This window comes from Chiloscyllium plagiosum, chromosome 23, assembly GCF_004010195.1.
Source record: "Chiloscyllium plagiosum isolate BGI_BamShark_2017 chromosome 23, ASM401019v2, whole genome shotgun sequence".
In the NCBI taxonomy this organism is placed as follows: Eukaryota; Metazoa; Chordata; class Chondrichthyes; order Orectolobiformes; family Hemiscylliidae; genus Chiloscyllium; species Chiloscyllium plagiosum.
This window is the reverse complement of record NC_057732.1, coordinates 7277-27825: the sequence shown is the minus strand read 5'-3', so window position 1 is coordinate 27825 and position 20549 is coordinate 7277. Positions and strand designations below refer to the sequence as shown.

At 39.9% G+C, this 20549-nt stretch overlaps 1 protein-coding gene across 1 annotated transcript in view; it reads left to right on the top strand.

The window, feature by feature from the left end:
* Nucleotides 1-19804, top strand: part of LOC122561527 (mitochondrial 10-formyltetrahydrofolate dehydrogenase-like) — a 141582-nt gene extending 121778 nt beyond the window's left edge. The window contains exons 17-23 of the mRNA XM_043713262.1: nucleotides 1316-1409; nucleotides 2556-2655; nucleotides 2793-2891; nucleotides 2988-3153; nucleotides 5173-5278; nucleotides 10252-10451; nucleotides 17383-19804. Coding sequence (XP_043569197.1) covers nucleotides 1316-1409; nucleotides 2556-2655; nucleotides 2793-2891; nucleotides 2988-3153; nucleotides 5173-5278; nucleotides 10252-10451; nucleotides 17383-17438 — 821 coding nt within the window. The 3' untranslated portion in view covers nucleotides 17439-19804. The remainder of the gene's footprint in view (nucleotides 1-1315; nucleotides 1410-2555; nucleotides 2656-2792; nucleotides 2892-2987; nucleotides 3154-5172; nucleotides 5279-10251; nucleotides 10452-17382) is intronic.
* Nucleotides 19805-20549: the final 745 nt, after the last annotated feature.

Sequence of the window (20549 nt, the reverse complement as noted above, 5' to 3'; positions counted from 1 at the left end):
TATGGAGTCAGCTATTACGATGGGGCATAGCTTTAAATTAAGGGGTGGTAGGTATAGGACAGATGTTAGGGGTAAGTTCTTTTCTCAGCGAGTCGTGAGTTCATGGAATGCCCTGGCAGTAGCAGTGGTGGACTCTCCCTCTTTATGGGCATTTAAGCGGGCATTGGATAGGCATATGGAGGATAGTGGGCTAGTGTAGGTTAGGTGGGCTTGGATCGGCGCAACATCGAGGGCCAAAGGGCCTGTACTGCGCTGTATTCTTCTATGTTCTATGTTAATGGGTTGAAAGGGATGTTTTAATTTAGTCTATATTGTAATAGTAAAATATATTACAAAACCACAGTTTTATGAATGAATGAATGAAAACATCTTATAGTAAATTACAAGTTAATGAAAGGTTTTGAACAAATTAATGGGAATGCAGTATGAATGAGTATAGCGAGCTGGTGAGTGAGTTCGTAAAGATACGTATAACACAATATCTCACACATCTATTGGTTCCCTTTCATCCACTCTGCTTGTTGTATTCCTCAGAGATTTCTGATAAGTTTATCAACACAATTTCCCATTTACAAAACTGTATCGACACTACCTGATTGTATTACATTTTTCTAAATGTTACTAAAACAAGACAAGAAGTCAGAACCTTTTGTCTTGCATTTGTCAGACTTGAAAAAAGGAGCACCTACACTGTTTCTCATGTAATAGTCCAGATGAAAAGATGAACAGTTTTGACTTCTGGCCATCTTTAAGCAATATTTATGTTCTATTAAACCAAGCAATTATTTATTTCTAAATGTTCTACTACTGGTATGTTAATAAGGGATTCCATCATTTCATTGAAGACAGATATTAGGCAGAAATGACCTATAGTTTCCCATTTTCTGATTCTTTCCTTTCTTGAATAAGGTGTTGCATTTGTGGTTTGCTAGGACTTTTCCAGGTGTCTAGGGAATCTTGGGAGATAGCAATCAATACATATCCACTATATCTGCAGCCACCATCAGCTGTGGGGCATGTGGTAATCAGCAGGATATTTGCCCATTTTACCCGGTGTCTTGAGAGTTCATGGCTTCAGAGTCTGTTGGACCATGCTCTGCTGACCATATATCACTGTGCCACTGGTGAGATAAAATATTCCCATGAATGGTGATGAAGACACAGTATTCTTGGCTACAATTCCAATAACATAGCCACTGTGCAGCCAAAAATACCATATTGCTATTCAAACTTCTACAAATCGGGTTGCAACTACTGAACTTTGATATTAATCAAGATATTTAGTAGCCGTCGAATCCTTCACATTTAATCCTAGGTGGCCTGGTTGGGCAGCGGCTGTCGGAACACCCGGATGTTCGCAAACTGGGGTTCACAGGATCAACTCCAATCGGTAAACAGATTATGAAAAGGTAAGTTGTAAAATCGTTTTTTCAGGATGTTCAATGGGACATTGTCAACTCACCAATAAACAGTAGATAAATCTTTGGTTGTTGAGCATGACCTACAATTACTATGACCTGCCTTTTTTTGAGAGCAATAATTGTAAATGAAATAGCAGTTGTAGACAAAATAAAATACAGAGAAAAAACAGAGATTTTCAAATCAGAATGTGAGAAATAAACAAAACATTTTGCAAAGGCAGAAGTGGGTCGAACAGTTAAAGCACCCAATAAATTGAACAGCTCAGAACATTGATACGGTGAAGAATGGCCTTTTTCATCCTTCACTCTTTCTTATGCCTTTCTGGTTGTGGTGACAGAAAGACCTTCCCTCTGACAAAGAATAAACTTAAAATCTGAGTCATGGTCAGAAGGAGTAATTCAAGAAGACATCTGAGATAGGTTGATAAAGAAACCACATATTGCTGAGAAATCTCAGGGGTGTACGTGGAATGTTTGGAAAGTCAGCTTTTGCTAATACCGCAACTACAGGGCAACTGCACTCATTTGAAAATGTGCATCCGCATGGTTCCAGACCCTGTATCATGCATTAAGTTCACACTGCACATGTGCACAGAACAGTCTTAGCATTAAAGCAAGAATCAGATGGGGGAGGCAGGGTAGGTTGCAGTCGGCAGAAGATAGAAATTGGGGTTGGAAAGAAGAGAAAATAGACAGGAAACTCCCTAGAAATACGACAAATAAGTAAATCTCAGACATCATAATATAGGAGACAGGTTCAAATATTGGAGGGTGGAGTTGATGATCAATCAGCAAGAATGGCTTATTAAGGAATGTGTAGGTTTAAAACAGATTTTGGGATTTCTCTTTCTTTTAACTACAATACCCCCTGCAGAGTCATGCTCTTTTATTCTTAACTTCTAGAAACCTTCAATGTTCGGTCATCCAGTCAATATTCTGTCATATTTTGCAGATGTGATGGTGTTTATATTTATTACATGAGAGCATATATACACAGATCTTTGATATAGCTTGACTTGTCAATAGTATGAGTGGGATTGACTCCTGGGGAAAAAAAAATAGTTATAATGACAATTGTCAAATAAGATATGAATGAATGATAATATAATTGACCTTTTAACATCTGTTTAACAGCTGTGCTGTGAGTAATCTGAAAAAGGTCTCTTTGGAGTTGGGTGGGAAGTCTCCACTCATCATCTTCAATGACTGTGACCTTGACAAGGCTGTAAGAATGGTGAGTGTTACCTGAGACATCCTTGTGTTTACAACTCTGCAGTCAGTCTGTCAATAAATTAAAACTGACCCCAATTCTTGTTCAGTGAACACAGCAATTCCTTTTCTTATATGTAATTGTTAATCTTCCTCCTGCAGGGTATGGGTGCAGTATATTTCAATAAGGGGGAAAACTGTATTGCTGCTGGCCGTTTGTTTGTTGAAGAATCTGTCCATGATGAATTTGTTCAGCGAGTGGTAAGTTATCATGGAGTTCTTCTTGTTTATTGTTCTTCCGCTTTAAGGAGAAAATGTGCATTATTAATGCGTGGTGGTCCGTATTTTATTTCCCAGGTTGAGGAGATTAAGAAGATGAAAATTGGTGATCCTTTAGACAGGTCAACAGATCATGGGCCACAAAACCATAAAGCTCATCTGGAAAAACTACTGGAATACTGTGAGATTGGAGTGAAGGAAGGAGCGACACTGGTATATGGGGGAAAGTCTGTTTTGCAACCTGGTATGAAGTCTTTAACTTTATAGAAATGGGTTGACAAAGAAACCACATGTTTTTATGTGATACAGTTGAGCAGTATTTCGTTTTTATGCATACTTGAAGGCAGGAACAGAGGATGTTACTGGAAAGACAGGAGGACTTTAAAGATGACAGAATACAACAATGTTAAGCATGTGTACAGTTCTGCCATATGAACAGATTTATCCATTCAGACCTGTGAACCTGATCCACTGTTCAGTGAGATAACGGCTCATCTGATAGCTAACTTCGTATACCCATTTCAGATAACAAAGTTCCATCAATCTTGGACACTTCATTGAACCTCAGTAGCTGTTCATGGAATACAGTCTTAAACGTTTCCTATCTTTTTTATGGAAGTGTTTCAAAATTCTATTTCTGAAAGGTCTGGTTCTAATTTTTAGACTGTCGCCTGATCAGAGATGACTCAACCAGTGGAAATAATTTTTCTCTATGTACTATATCCATTTTCCTTAATATCTTTAAAGCTTCAATCAAATCACCTGTTTGCCTTTTAAATTCCAGGCAATATAACCCTAGTTTGCGTGTAATCACTTCATTTACTTTAACCTTTGGAGTTGAGGTACCATTCTGGTAGATCTACAGTAACTCCTTCCATGATGAAAACCTCCTCTCTAAGGTGTGATCCCTAGGGCTGCTCACAGTGAATGCAGGTGAACTCGAACCAAAACTTTATTTTGCTGAAGCTAAGCATGTTTTCTAGTCCTCATAAAGTTATAGATTGGCATTTTGTTAGGTTTTTGATTATTTTCTGGACCTGCTAAAACATTTTAATGATCTGATTTAGTGAGCCCTTCTTGTTTCTAGCTGTAACCATTTAGGAGGTTCTCTGATCTGTTCTGCATTCATTTCCCACAGTTTTGCCTTTTCATTTAATGTATCAATATTTCTTTGCAACTTATTACCTACCTGCCTTGTCGGCAATGTGGATTTTTGTACACCAAAATCTAAGTAATTAATGAATGCAGTTGAGGGGCATAATAAGTCCCTTCCTGACAGTTAAAGTATTGTCTATCATCCCAGTCTCTGTCTCTGTCACTCAGCCAATTTCCTAACCAAGGCAATAATCTGCCTTTAATGCCATGAACTCCAACTTTAGCTAACAGCCTCATGGGGAGTTTACCATGTTCTGAATGTCCAAATAAATATACCTCCAGCCATTAGTGCAATCATTTCTTCAAAAAATATTTGTTTGATTTGTTGGACAGGACCTAGCCTTTAAAACCTATGCTGGTTCTCTCTCGTCAATTGAATATTTTCAAAGTGTTCAGTCACCATATCCTTACTTACAAACTCTGACAATTTCCAGAGAGTAACTATTCAGATCACCAGTTAATAATTCCCTGGTTTCTCCCTTTCTGTTTTCTTATATATGCATAGTTTTTCAATCTAATAGAACTGCTTCTGAATCATGAGAAACTTGCAATAATATAGTTTGGGCACTAGCGCTGTTTTCACCTACTTCCTATATAAATCTTAAATAGAATTACGTGGTTCTACAAATTTGTCAATATTAAATACTGTGATTCTCTGCATTACTCTTACTATGCTTAGGTTACTTCTGCTAACTCCCTGTCCTCTGATTTACTAAATTTCTGGAAACTTCTGGCGTGATCACTGGTCGCTCTATTGGAAAGACTGATTTAAAGTGATTATTCAGACTGTAATATAAGTGACAATATTACCATTACCAGTTTTTTTCTCCTGTAATTGTAAACATGTTCTCTGTTGGTTTGATAGTGTACATTTATTTTTATGCTCTTTTTTACTAGCTCTTACTATTTGTTTTGTTCTTTATTCTTTGTATCCTTCCGCGGTGAGTTGGTAAGTGCTGAGGAACAGACGGCGTTAAGCCATTGAGTCCAATGACTTGTTAATGGACATGGTGTAGTCTGTATACTGTGCCTGTAGTCAAAAGACTTTTAGTTTTTAGCCTTATCTCAGCAGCGATTATTCTGTTTCTGGTGGTTATCTTTGTTCTAGGTTTCTTCATGGAACCGACAGTGTTCACTGATGTGGAGGATGACATGTTCATTGCGAAAGAAGAATCTTTTGGACCAGTGATGGTCATTTCTAAGTTTCGAGATGGGTGAGTTGAATGATGAAGTGGAACTACCATCTTGCTGAGTGAATAGAAAGAGGTTACGGGCAGTGCTATACTGTAAACTAAATGAAATGAGATTCCTTGAGTTTGGCACAGGAAAATAGACAGCAAGACTCTGCCACTAACCTCAATCCATTACAATCTTTTCCACTCCAACTGTAGAGGGTACTTCTTAAACATACTTCTCCAGGTCTTCTATGGCTGTTCCCATAATCTTTTCCCTTCTGGGTGTGTCCAGTTCACTGCCACTCCCACTCTGGCAAGGTGTATGGACAGGAGGCAAGATAAGTGTCCAGCCAGTAAGTTCAAAACCAAATAATGTTTCAGGCACAACACATGGTGACAATAAACTCTACTGTCTTCTCTCTCTCTCTCTCTCTCTCTCTGTCTCTCTCTCTCTCTCACATGGTGGTGGTTATGGTAGAGACTGCATGGGGATGATAGATAGTGATGAGAAGCAACTGAGGGTGTGCAGGCAAACTGGAAACATCTCCTGTTCACAGTATATCAAAGGCAAGAACTGTTTCTATGAGAATTGAAGATTTAGCTGTATTTTGAGAGATTTTGTTCAAGATTTCCTAATCTAAAATGGTGCAATACAGAAAGAGACCATTCAGGCTATCACAACTGGGCTGGCTCTTTAGAAAAGCTAACCTAGTTAGTCCCACACCCCAACTCTTTGTACATCAGAGTTTTCCTTCATTTTCATCCAACTCCCTTTTGAATGTTATCATTTAATCTCTTGCATCAGCCCTTTGTTCAGCACAGTCAGGTTATAAGAACTCGTGATTCTTTTGCTATCACCTCAAATCAAAAGATCTGGTTCTACCACTGGAGGCAGTTTCTCATATTTAACCTATCAAACCTTTCACGGTTTTGGACACCTCACTTAAATTTCCTTTTAACCTTCTCTGTCCTAACAATAAGAAACTCAACTCTTCTGGTTTCCCCACAGACCTGAAGACCTTCAACCTAGCTAGTCCCACATCCCTATTACATCAAATGTTCACTGTAACTTTTCCAAAGTTTTATCATATTTCCAGAGATGCCAGACCAGCCATCCGGGTACAAGACATTGGTTCGGCCGTATTTAGAATATTGTGTACAGTTCTGGTCGCCACATTACCAAAAGGATCTGGACACTTTGGAGAGGGTGAAGAGAAGGTTTATGAGAATGTTGCCTGGTATGGAAGGTGCTAGCTATGAAGAGAGATTGAGTAGGTTAGGTTTATTTTCACTAGAAAAAAGGAGATTGAAGGGGGACCTGATTGAGGTTTACAAAATCATGAAGGGTATAGACAGCTTTTTCCCAGGGTGAAGGATTCAATAACCAGAGGTCATGCGTTCAAGGTGAGAAGTGGAAAGTTTAAGGGGGATACACGGGACAAGTACTTCAAACAGAGGGTGGTGGGTGTTTGGAACATGTTGCCAGCAGGTAGATTCATTTAAGATGTGTCTGGACAGATGCATGAGTACGTAGGGAGCAGAGGGTTACAAATGCTTAGGAATTGACCGACAGATTTAGACAGTACATTTGGATTGGCTCAGGCTTGGAGGGCCAAAGGGCCTGTTCCTGGGCTGTAAATTTTCTTTGTTCTTTGTATATGACATTCTAATGTAAAGGTACTGCCTTGTTTTTAGGCATTCTCTGAATGGATTCAGTGTGTGGTCAGTCACTTCAGTGTTTGCAGTGACAGTGACTTCAATAAGAACCCAACCCAGACTATTCATACAAGTCTGTGCAAAAAGTAGTTAGTATTGTGAATAAACTTGGAGACTTTGTGGGCGGCACGATGGCACAGTGGTTAGCACTGCTGCCTCACAGCGCCAGAGACCCAGGTTCAATACCCGCCTCAGGCGACTGATTGTGTGGAGTTTGCACGTTCTCCCCGTGTCTGTGTGGGTTTCCTCCGGGTGCTCCGGTTTCCTCCCACAGTCCAAAGATGTGCAGGTCAGGTGAATTGGCCACACTAAATTGCCCGTAGTGTTAGGTAAGGGGTAAATGTAGGGGTATGGGTGGGTTGCGCTTCGGCGGGGCGGTGTGGACTTGTTGGGCCGAAGGGCTGTTTCCACACTGTAAGTAATCTAATCTAATCTAATCTAATCTAAACATGTGACTCGCCAAGAATCCAGTCTTCCAATATATCCAGTATATATTACATGGGCTGACATACAAAACCCAACGAAGTGCATTACTGTCCCTTTTAAACTGTAGTGCCCAAATTTAGTATGGTCTAACCAAAGTACTAAGATTTTGCCAACTTCCTTTCGTTTCTACTATATGCCTGTATGAAACAAAAGGTTTTAACAGCCTTCTCAATGTGCTTAGTTAGTATATACGCACTCACCCTTACTTGCCACAGGCCTCTCTGTTTCTCTGCATCCCATCTAAAATTAGATCATTTAGTGTCTCATTCATTAGACTAGAATAAATCATTTAACAGTTATGGTAAATTTTACCCTCTGAATGTCTGTCATTGTTAAATCCTCTTAAGTCCTCACTATTCTCTTCTGTGTTTGCATTTTATCATCTATAAACTTTGAAATTATGCTCCCCATATCCAAGTCTGCATCAATAGCAGTTCCCCAAATATCCACACCGAAAATAGAATAGAATATAATACAATACAATCCCTACGGTGTAGAAATAGGTCATTTGACCCAACAAGTCATACCGACCCTCCAAAGAGTAACTCACCCAGAGCGATTCCCTTATCATATTACCCCTGACTAATGCACCTAACCTACATAATCCCTGAACACAATGGCCAATTTAGCAAGGCCAATGCACATCTTTGGACTGTGAGAGGAAACAGGAGCACCCAGAGGAAACCCACACAAACATGGGCGAGTATGTTCAAACTCCGCACACGCAGTCGCCCGAGGCTGGAATCGAACGCAGGTCCCTAGTGCTGTGAGGCAGCAGTGCTAACCACTGAGCCACCGTTCCACCCACGGGCGAGAGGAACTGTGTATTTTCTTTAGTTTGACAAAACAACAATCTACCATTACTCAGCAAAAGCAGAATAAATTGGAGCAGGAGTAGGCCTCTTAGCCCTTTGAGTCTACTCTACAATTCTAGGTTATGGCTGGTCTAATCATGGCCTTACTTTCGTGCCTGCGTGCCATATCCGGTCATAGAATTATAGAATTCTTAAGGTGCAAAAGAGTCTATTCGCCTCATCGAGTCTATACCAACCCTCTGAAGAGCATCCCACCTGTATCCCACCATAACCCTAAATTTACTATGACTAATCCACCTAATCTGCACATCTTTGGACTATGGGAGGAAACTGGAGCACCTGGTGGAAACTCATGCAGACATTGGGAGAATATGCAAACTCCACACAGTCATTCAAGGCTGGAATGAAACCCAGGTCCCTGGTGCCATAAGACAGCAGTGCTAATCACTGCACCACTGTGGCATCCAGTCCCCTTAGTCTTTTTTAAATTTAACCTATTTTATAATAACCCTGTACATTGACTGGAGCAGGTGGGACTTGAACCTGAGCCTCCCGGTCCAGGCATAGAGACACTACCACTGTGCCACAAGAGGGCCATCCCCAGTCTCTGCCTTGATCAAACTAAGAAATTAGCATCAGATGATTTCCTCCCTTTTATACTGCCAACTTTCCAAACTCCACCTTTTCATGAATTTCCATTCTGTCCAATTTCTATTATCACTTCTCCTTCACTGCTACAGAGGCAGTATCCTTTTCTCATCACCATAGCCATACTCTCTGCTTCAGAAGATTGTCTTTTTGGTCTGTAGTGTTGTGAAGTTGGTGTTTGTAAAATTGTAAAATTGGGAATGTATTGTGTGGTTCCTTTAAAAGATGGTGTTTTTTTCTATGCTTAGAGTTAAAATGGACGTCTGGCAGCAGTTTGAGTTTGCCGGTACATAGACAGCCCGAACTGAAACATTTATATCAAAAGGCACTACAGTTAGCAGGCCAAGCAGTAGTTTTTGTCAAGACAACAGGTTTTAAATTTAGCCAATCAATTTAAATCAGGCCCTCAGGTACTAAAAACCTAGCAAATTTAAACCTGATGATTTTGACAACCTCGGGCCAATCCGATTGTAAAAATATTGATAGGTCATCAAGGTATGAAAGAAGGGGGCAGTTGAAAAATCTACAGAGCTAGCTGCCATCCTGCCAGAGGTAAAAGCTCTCAGCTCTCATCTCTCTCTCAAGAGAGAAATTGGCAGTCACAGTCATCAATGTATTAGACAAAGCACCATCCAATTGATAACAGTACCAATGGAGGAGAAGATGTAGGAAGCGACGGATGTAGGCACAGAAAATTCCGGAAGGCATGTAATCTGGCTGTAATTTCGAGACTAAACTCATTTCTTTGTATATGAATGAGACTTCTATTTATTGGAACAGCATACCATTCAAATTTTGCATTATTTGGAAAGAGTTAGTAACTGGAAGGGAATTGTTCAGTTTCTAATAGTTTAGTTAAGTTGTTCACTGTTAAGAGTTAGATAAATAAATTGTCGCTTGTTGATTGTGAAGTGAGTGTCAGAGGTTTCTTTTATTTAACCACTAAAATTTGATGAAAATGGATTACACCCCTTCTCACACTCCTTTCAACAGGAAGAGGCGCTCCTCTTTGGGTGTTTCAGTTTTGGTTCTCAGAAGGGGGTCAACCTCTGCTTTATAACAGTAGTTACTCCTGCTTTTCGCATCATTTTTGTGTGGTCACTTGCTTACTTGAAAAAAAATGCTTCCTGGATTCACACTTATATTTCTTAGTAATATATTAACATTCACTGCTTTTGACCTCTCACTTTTTCAGTTCATTCTTAATGCTCTTTCTCTTATAAACCTGTTATCTAATGCAAGTATTTTTCTACTATGCTTTATATTTGAAGAAATATTTGTGGTTATGAGATGAAATGTACAGTCCAATGTGAAGCACTGATTTTACTCTCTTTATATTGGTTTCAGAGATGTTGATGGAGTGTTGCACCGGGCAAATAATACAGAGTTTGGTTTAGCGTCAGGGATTTTCACACAGGACATTGGAAAAGCAATGTATGTGAGCGATGGACTCGATGCTGGAACTGTATTTATCAACACATATAATAAAACTGATGTTGCAGCTCCCTTTGGGGGTTTCAAACAGTCTGGATTTGGAAAAGATCTGGGTAAGTTTAAACTTTATTCAGAAACACAGCTTGCGTTGGTCATTCTGTTGCAGCATTCACTCTATGACCAGGCAGTTGTGTTATATTGAGTTCCAGGACTGAGTGAAACTGAGTATGTGGGAGCTCCTGCTGGGGGAATTGACTCTGGTTTTGCTCATTTTTTTTGAATGCCGAATCATGATGGAGCAACGTTTTGCTGCATGTGGTAGAACATAGTATTCTTGTGTATTTTTGCAGCCTTATCAAACTGTGGCAATGATGTATCTATGCTCCAATTTCCTCCGCCCTTCCATAACACTGAGCCTATTTCCATTCATAGAGCCATAGAGTCCTAAAGCAAAGAGACAGCCTCTTTCGCCCAAACTGGTCCATGCTGACCAAAATTTCCATCCACGCTATCCTATTTCCATGCACTTGGCCCATATCTTTCTAAACATTTCCTGTCCATGTATTTGTCTAAATGCCTTTTAAATGTTGTTAATGTACCTGCCTCAACCACTTCTACTGGCAGCTTGTTCCATGTGTAAACCACTCACTGTGTAAAAGAGTTGTCCCTCAGGTTCCCTTATATTCTTTCTCCTCTAACCATAAACTAGTCCTCGATTCCCCAATTCTGGGAAAAAGATTGAGTGCATTTACCTTATTCATGCCTCTCATGATCTTATACACTTCTGTAAAATCCTCCCTCAGTCTCCAACCCTCTAAAGAAGAATGTCCTAACTTGTCCAACGTCTACCTGTAATTCAGACTGTTGAGTCCTGGCAACATCCTTATAAATTTATTCTGTACTTTTTCCAGTTTAATAACATCCTTCCTATCGCAAGGTGACCAAAACTGAACACAATACTCCAACAATGTCCTGTACAACTGCAACATAACTTCCCAACTTCTAAACTCAATGCCCTGACTGATGAAGGCCACTGTGCCAAAAGCCTTCTTCACTGCCCTGTCTACCTGTGACTCCACTCTCAGAGAACCATGCACCTGAACTGTAAGGTCCCTTTCTTCCACTGCACTCCTTAAGGCACTACCATTTACCATGAAACTCCTACCTTGATTTGACTTTCCAATATGCAAGACCTCGCACTTATCTATATTAAACTCCATTCTCAGCCCACTTCCCAGCTGATCAAGATCCTGCTGCAATTTCTGATAACCTTCCTCACTATCCACGATACTGCCTATTTTAGCATCAGCTGCAAGCTTACTAATCATGCCTTATACATTCTGATCCAAATCGTTGATATCGATAACAAACAGCAATGGGCCTAGCATCGACCCCTGAGGCACTCCACAAGTCACAGGCCTCCAGTCCAACAAGCATCTTTCTACTATTACCCTCTTCTTCTGACCATCAAGCCAATTTTGTATCCAATTTGCCAGCTCCTTGTGTATTCTATGCAATCTAACCTTCTAGAGCAGCCTATCATGTGGAACCTTATCAAAGGCCTTACTGAAATCTATATAGATTACATCAACTGCCCTGTCCTCATCAAACTTCCTGGTCACTTCAGCAACTAACACTTATCAAATTCGTGAGACATGATCTCCCATGCACATAGCCATGCCGACTACTCTTATCCAAATGGGCCAAAGTGAGGACTGCAGATGCTGGAGATTATAGTCGAAAGTGTGATGCCAGAAAAGCACAGCAGGTCAGGCAGCATTCAAGGAGCAGGAAAATCGACATTTCAGGCAAAAGCCCTTCATCTTTCCAAGTGCATGTATATCTTAGCTCTCAGAATCTTCTCAAGGAATGTGCTTCCTAAAGATATTGGGCTTAGATTATGTTTTGTTGTGTTGTGTTTTTTGTTGATGTGTTTCACCTCAAATTTGTTTAATTCCGTTTGCCACTTTATGCACAGTCTGTCAATAATTGTTTGCAGCTTCGTTTGTGATTTATAAAAAATGTTACATTCTATTTTGATATCGACAATGCACCTTCTAAGTCACGTCACTCTTCCTTTGCTTTCTCATTAAGATTGTAGGCCAAGTAATTTTAACTTTGGCAGCATGTTTAAATGTTCTCCCTCTGTCATACTTGGAAGGAACTAAGTTTCCAGCTGCTATTGAGTCATTAAGTCAACATGTGTCCCATTCCCAGCAATCTAATCCAGATTCTGATTGTAAATAGTGTATGGTTTGCCAATATAATTAACATGTGACTTCAATATTCAGCAGACTAAGAGAGATGAAAGAAGCTATTTGAAGACATGTTGGAAAAAAAGTTGGTTTGTCTCTGTCTTCCTATCTCAATCTCATTTACTTTGCAGAAGTGATGTCTGTTCTGTAGATTCCTAACCATAATTCCCTATTTATAAATCTATATATCTTTATCCTTTCTGCTTAGGAGATTGGATTGGTTAGGATTATATTCCCCTGAGTTCAGAAGAAAAAGAGAGAATCTCATATATACGTGTAAAATCCTAATTGGACTGGGTAGGTTAAATGCAGGAAGGATGATCCCAATAACTAGAGAGTCCAGAATTAGGAGTCACAGTTTAAGAGTATGGGGTAGGCCATTTAGGACTGGGATGAGGAGAAATTTCTTCACCCAGAGAGTGGTGAGCCTGTGGAATTTTCTGTCACAGAAAGTGGCTGAGGACAAAAGATTGGAAGGTTTCAAGAAGAACTTAGGTATAGTTCTTAGAGCTAAAGGGATTAAAGGATATGGGGAGAAAGTGGGAACAGTCCTGATCATATTGAATGGCAGAACAGGCTTGAAAGATCTAATGGCCTACTCCTGCTCCTATTTTTGAGATGTGGAGTTGATGTCAGGTGAGCTATTTTCAAATTTGGAACTGTTTTTAAAATCAGCGAGCAGAAATGTGGGGAACAGAGGTGAGGCACAGTGTGCAACTGAAAAAGGGGTAGCACGGTGGCACAGTGGTTAGCACTGCTGCCTCACAGCGCCAGGGACCCGGGTTCAATTCCCGCCTCGGGCAACTGTCTGTGTGGAGTTTGCACATTCTCCCAGTGTCTGTGTGGGTTTTCTCCCACAGTCCAAAGATGCTACATTGCCCATAGTGTTAGGTGCATTAGTCAGGGGTGAACGTAGGGGAATGGATCTGGGTGGGTTGCTCTTCAGAGGGTTGGTGTGGCCTTGTTGGGCCGAAGGGTTTGTTTCCACACTGTAGGGAAACTAATCTAATCTTGTGCAAAGGCATATGAGTGGAGATTGCATGGACTGGAAGATTCTGGAAAAAACAGCAAAGAGACAATAAAAAAATCAGGGACAATGCTGAGGGATTTTACAAATATTTTGAAAATCAGAGAGAGGTGCAGAAATTCCTTAAAGACACAAGTAATATTGTAGTTGTAAACCAGAAAATGGCAGGCATGTTAAATAAGGACGTATATACAGGGAACGAGTGTGGCCATTCAGCCACTCAAGCCTGTTCAAAAGGAGCATGTGCTTTCAAGATCTGAGGAACTTGTTTTCACCCAGAGGGTGGTAGATATATAGAACATGCTACCTGAGAGGGTGGTGGAGCCAAGTGCTCACGCAACATTCAAGAAGCATCTGGATGAGTACTTAAAATGCCAAGACATTGAAGGCTATAAATAATTGCAGCTAAGTGGGATTAGGGTATCTTGATGTTTGTTGGTCAACAAAGACATGATGGGCCGAAGGGCCTGTTTCTATTCTTTATGACTCTGTGACAATCATAGCTGACTTGCATGTGGTTTCAACTCCACTCTCCTGTCATGTCTACCTCCTTGCCAATCAAAGATCTATCTAAATCTGCCTTAATGACAGATATTCTTCTTTTTCTGGGAAGGAGAATTTCACAGGTAAATGACGCTCTGTGAGGAAAATTTCCATCACTTTTAAGTGGAAGATCCACAAGTTTTAAACCATGTTCTTAGTTTTAGTCTCTTCCAGTCAACATCCAACCATAAATTCTCCTCAGGATCTTCTGTTTTCAATAAGATTCATTCTTTTTAATAGCTATTTTGTATATGTCTTCACAGTAAATGTTGAGGACAAAGTACCTGAGAAACCTGGAAATAGAGCGTGAGGAGGAACTAACTGGATTAAATACAAATAAAATAATATTACAGCAAAACTAAAAAGATTATAAAGGTAGCCAACTCTCCAGGATGTTAAAAGAATGAAGTGAGAAAACTGATCATCCAAAATGTCACAAATTGTCCCTTTGGATGGGAAACTAACTGATGTCACTTATGCTGTTTAACAGGTTTCTGAATCAGTTGCGGGAAAGTTCCTAGAATCTTATATAAGGACAGAGTGACTGAACATTTGGACCATTATGCACTAATTTGAGAGGCAAGATAAATTTGCAGAGTGAATCTAAAAGAAAATCGTGAGAAATTAATTAGAACATTTCAGGATAGTACAGGCCCTTCAGTCCTTGATGTTGTGCTGATCTTTTATCCTACTCTAAGATCAAACAAACCTACGTACCCTACATTTTATTATCATCCATGTGCCTATTTAAGAGTCATTTAAATATGTCTAATGTATCAGACTCTACGACCGCCACTGGCTGTGCATTCCACATGCCAACCATTCTCTGCGTAAAGAACTGACCTCTGACATCATTCCTAAAACCTTCTTCCAGTCACCTTAAAATTATGCCCCCTGTGATAGCCATTTCTGGCCTGGAAAAGGTCTCTGACTATTCGCTCTATCTATGCCTGTCATCATCTTGTATACCTCTATCAATTCACCTCTCACCCTACTTCACTCCCTCAACCTTTCTTCATAAGACATGCCCTCCAGTCCAGGCAGCATTCTGACAAATCTCCTCTGGAGCTTCCACATTCTTTCTGTAATGAGGCGACCAGACCTGAACACAATATTCCAAGTGTGGTCTAACCAGGGCTCTACAGAACTGCAGCATAACCTCACGGCTCTTAAATTCAACCCCCTCTAATGAAAGCCAACACACTGTATGCCTTCTTAACAACCCTATCAACTTGGGTGGCAAATTTCAGGGATCTATGGACAAGAAACCAAAGATCCCTCTGTTCCTCCACACTGAATTTAACCCTATGTTTTGCATTCAAATTTGACCTTCCAAAATGAATCACTTCACACTTTTCCAGGTTGAACTCCATCTGCCACTTCTCAGCCCAGCTCTACATCCTGTCCATGTCCCATTCCCATTGCAACCTACAACAACCCTTCACACTATCCACCACCTCACCAACCTTTGTGCTATTGGCAGACTTACTAACCCATCCTTCCACTTCCTCATCTAAGTTATTCATAAAAATCACAAAGAACAGAGGACCCAGAACAGATCCCTGTGGAACACAACTGGTCACCGAGCTCCTGGCTGAATACTTGCCATCAACTACCACCCTCTGTCTTCCATGGCCAGCCAATTCTGTATCCAGACAGCCAAATTTCACTGTATCCAATGCCTCTTTTCTGAATGAGCCTTATCAAATGCCTTGTTAAAATCCATGCACACCACATCCACTGCTCTACCTAAATCAATATGTTTTGTCACATGCTCAAATAATTCAATAAGGCTTGCGAGGCATGACCTATCCCTCTCAAAGCCATGCTGACTAATCAAACTATAGTTTTCCAAGTAATCATAAATCCTGTCTCTCAGAATCCTCTCCAATAATTTGTCCACCACAGACATAAGACTGTGACTGGTCTGTAATTCCCAGGGTTAACTTAATCCCTTTCTTGAACAAGGAATAACATTTACCACCCTCCAATCATCTGGTACTATTTCAGTGGACAGTGAGGACGCAAAGATCATCGCCAAAGGTGCAGCAGTGAATTCCCTCACTTCCTGTAAGAACCTTGGGTGTATCCCATCTGGCCCAGGGGGTTTATCTATCCTCTTATTTTTCAAAATTTTCAGCACATCCTCCTTCTTAACATCAACCTGTTTGAGTATATCAGCCTGTTTCACGCTGTTCTCACAAATGATAAGTTCACTCTCAATAGTGGATACTGAAGCAAAGTCGTTATTAAGGACCTTCCCTACCTCCTCCGACTCCAGGCACAAATTCCCTCCACTATCCCTGATTGGCCCTACCCTCACTCCGGCCATCCTCTTCTTCCTCACAAAAGTGTAGATTGCCTTTGGGTTTTCCTTAGTCCTACCTGCTAAAGCCTTTTCATGCCCCCTTCTAGCTCTCCTAAGTCCATTCTTCAGTTCCTTCCTGGCTACCTTGTAACCCTCGAAATTCCTGTCTGATCCTTGCCTCCTCAACCTTAAGTAAGCTTCTTTCTTCCTCTTGACTAGATGTTGCACATCCCTTGTCACCCAACGTTCTTTCAACCTACCATCCCTTTCTTGCCTCAGTGGGAGAAACCTGTCCAGCACTATCAGCGAATGTTTCCTAAACAACCTCCACATTTCTGTTGTGCATTTACCTGAGAACATCTGTTCCCAATTTAGGTGTCCAAGTTCCTGCCAAAAGCATTGTAATTCCCCCTCTCCCAATTAAATACTTTCTTATACAGTCTGCTCCTATCCCTCTCCGAGACTATAGTAAATGTCAGGGAGTTGGGATCATTGTCACCAAAATGCTGTCCCACCAAGAGATCTGACACCTGGCCTGGGTCATTGCCAAGCACCAGATCCAATATGGCCTTCCCTCTAGTCTGCCTGTCTACATATTGAGTCAGGGATTCTTCCTGGACACACCTGGCAAAATCTGCCCCATCCAAACTATTTTAACTAAGGAGGTTCCAATCAATATTAGGGAAGTTAAAGTCACCCATGACAATAATCCTGTTACTTCTGCACCTTTCCAAAATCTTCCTCCCAATCTGCTCCTCCGTGTCTCTGTTGCTGTTGGAGGGGCGCGTAGAAAACCCCCAATAAAGAGACTGCTCCTTTCCTGTTACAGAAGAAGACAACCTGATCATCTAGGTGTTTGATTTCAAGACTTCTGAAGTTTCTAAATCTAAATCTTTTCTTTCCATTTTTAGGCGAGGAAGCTCTTCATGAATATCTACGAACTAAAGCTGTAACTGTGGAATATTAGAACCATGCTGCAAGAACATCTTCGTTCACACTGGCTACACTTAAACCAGTAAAGCCACTGCTCAATCTTACAGACTGAACCCTCGGTGACAACTGAAATGTACAGACTGAAATAAAAATGAAGTATTGTGATATACTGGAGATCTGATATGCAAAGTATCTTCTGGAGAAATTCAGCAGATCTAAAAGCATCTCTGGAGAGAAAAGTTCCACAGAAATGTCTTACTGGATACGAAATGTTAACTCTGTTTCTCTGTCCACAGATGCTGCCAGATCTGCTGTTATTTTCTATGAATAAATTGAACCCTAGGGTCACCTGACTTATACAGACTGAATCCTAGGGGAAAACTGTGACTTACTTACTTTTAATGACAGCCCCCAAGAGAAGTAAAAATATCCCATTTACATTGTTGATGCATTGACATTTCCATGTGCCTCAATATCATCCAATATATCTTAAATAATCACTAGTTTGAAATCTTAGCCACAGATTATGCTTTGTGGGTGCAATCAATATTTAGACATAAAGTAATGTTCAAAATTGCATCAGTTCATGGAAGTGTTTGCTCTTTAAATTTTTCCCTCAATATTATATACATATTATCTTCCATGAACTGGTACAATAGGGCTGATTTAGACATTTTCTTTACATTTGAATTAAAAATATTCCTTAAAATATCTGAAGTGGTAACTGGTGCAGTTTTATTGAGCTGCAATTGGGTTTATCACAAAAAAAAATGTTTGATCTAGCACTTTAAGTGAAAGTGACTACACTGCATCAGTTGTGAGTTAGTGGTGTACAGTATCAGTTTTATTCTGAGTTTTAAAAGGTGTCTGATGGCATATTACACCTTTAATATAAAAACAAGAGAGTTTATTAAAGACCTTTTTAGACGGTGTGAAAATGAGTGCAATTGTGGAAACTCACCATGGTGATTAATTCAATCTGGGCAATGGGCAGGCACAGTGATTAACTATCTCAAAATATCATAGAAATGTGATCTGAACTTGAAATTCTGCAAATTTTTATGTTGGAATTTGGGAAAATTCTGTGGGGAGAAAATCAGTACAACTGAGCATCAGAACGAAGCACTTAAATGTTTGGGATTTTTAAATCGACTGACCATTTAAAAAGGTTGTTTATTTTGTTCAACAAAATCTGATATGATGTGGAAGTGCCAGTGTTGGACTGAGGTGAGGGTGGTATCATCAAATTCTGATGTTATTGCATTAATAGTTACAGAATAATATGTCGCTTTAGTTTTGTCCGAATGATGGTGCTGCCAAGTATCACTACAAATTTATTTGCACATGATTACAATGAAGTGCCCTTAATATAGATGTAGAAAACTTATATAGATCTGGGAAACTAGAAAACTTTCTATATAGTAATATAGAAGACAGCACCATAGCATCTAAACTACATAATAAGCTTTAATTTTGAATAATTTCAATATTTTGTATCTCTGTAAACTTGAATGTCTGTTCTCTGGAACTGACATATGTCTTGACTGTAGGCACATGTATCAAGATTGTGTTTTGTAATATACCTATAATGTCATACAAATACTGGTTAATCCAGTAGTTACATGTGTCTGAAAGTGTGTTTATATTATTATGTTCATAGGTTCTGTTAAGAACACTTGCTTCATTTGTGTAAGAAAATTTTAGTTGCATTAATTCCTTACTGGCAATATATCTATATATCTGCCTTAGTCCTGACCATTTTATTGTTCGTCTGATGCCATTGAAAAGTGATCTCACAACGCTTTCACTTGATCGCTGCAGAATATTAGTAATTGACAAAATGAACCTTGGAGTTGGTGTGATGGGGAATTAGGGCAACATTGGTATTTAAAACTGATGGAGTAGGTTAAAAAAAGATAGTTGATCCATCAAGATTGCCCTGCCCCCCGCAATGATGGCTAAAGTATTGCAACAGATATTTCCACCCTGCAGTCAGCTGATCTCCTGGGAGACAATAAAGAGAAACAATGGACAATAGGGAATAGCCATTCTCCAAAAAGCTGTTTTCCAATTCCATCAGGTGATTAACTCTAGTCCAGGAGAAATTACAGGTACCAGTGTTTTCGATGAAGACACATAGCTTATATCTTGGTTGTGAGGAACTGGTCTCACTCCACCTCAACAGGCACCACTGCGTCTCTGAGATCATGTGGGAAAAGAAGATCTGCTTAGTATTATGGTCTGTTTCTGCTCTGAGATGGCTTAAATTTCCATTTATGTTTGTTTTCACAACTCACTTTCATGAATTTATTCATCATGAATGTAAAAATTAGTAGTTGTGGTTTAAGCATGCATCGCGTAATTTAGTAAAAATAAAGCTTTGCTGTGCATTCCAGCTGATATTGAGCCAGTTTCTTTCTAAATTTCCCCTGCTCTTAATGCTGGGTATTTGGTGATTGTGGTTTTCAGCCATTGCTTTCAGTTGTTCTAGCGGATATATAGCAAAGATGACCTTGGAATAAATCCATTGATTAAAAACCTTTGTTTGTGGATGTTCCCCACACATGACCATGCTGAGGTTCATCCCATTGTTTAAATTATTTGCATAAATTTGTATTCTTCGGTCTAAGATGAAATATGAAGCACTAACTTCAAAATGTGGTTGGGGTGAAAACTACATTGCGTAGTAGATAAAGATATGCTCAGCTACCCTCCTGTCTGATACAATTGGGATAATTCTGGATCAAAGAGATTAATATTAATATTAAATGCCAACACTAATTGTGACAAATAGATTGTTTTCTGTGAAATTTCTCTAATTCCATTAAAGAAACAGATTTGGTGAAGCAGAAAACAAGAGTAAGCTTGGTTGGTACCACATCACCTACAGGGTGGCCTGTAAGGATTAAGTAGATTAGCTGTGCCAAATTGCCCAGAGTGTTCAGGAATGTGCTGACCAAGTCGGTTAGCCATGGGAAATGCAGGGTTACATGGAAAGGGTAAGGGAGGAAGAAAGAATCTGGGTGGGATGCTGTTCAACTCGTGGTCAATGTGGAGTCAATTGGCTGAATTGCCTGCTTCAACACTGCAAGGATCCTATGATTCTAAGATGTGAACCGGTAAATGGATTATTAGTCATAGAGTG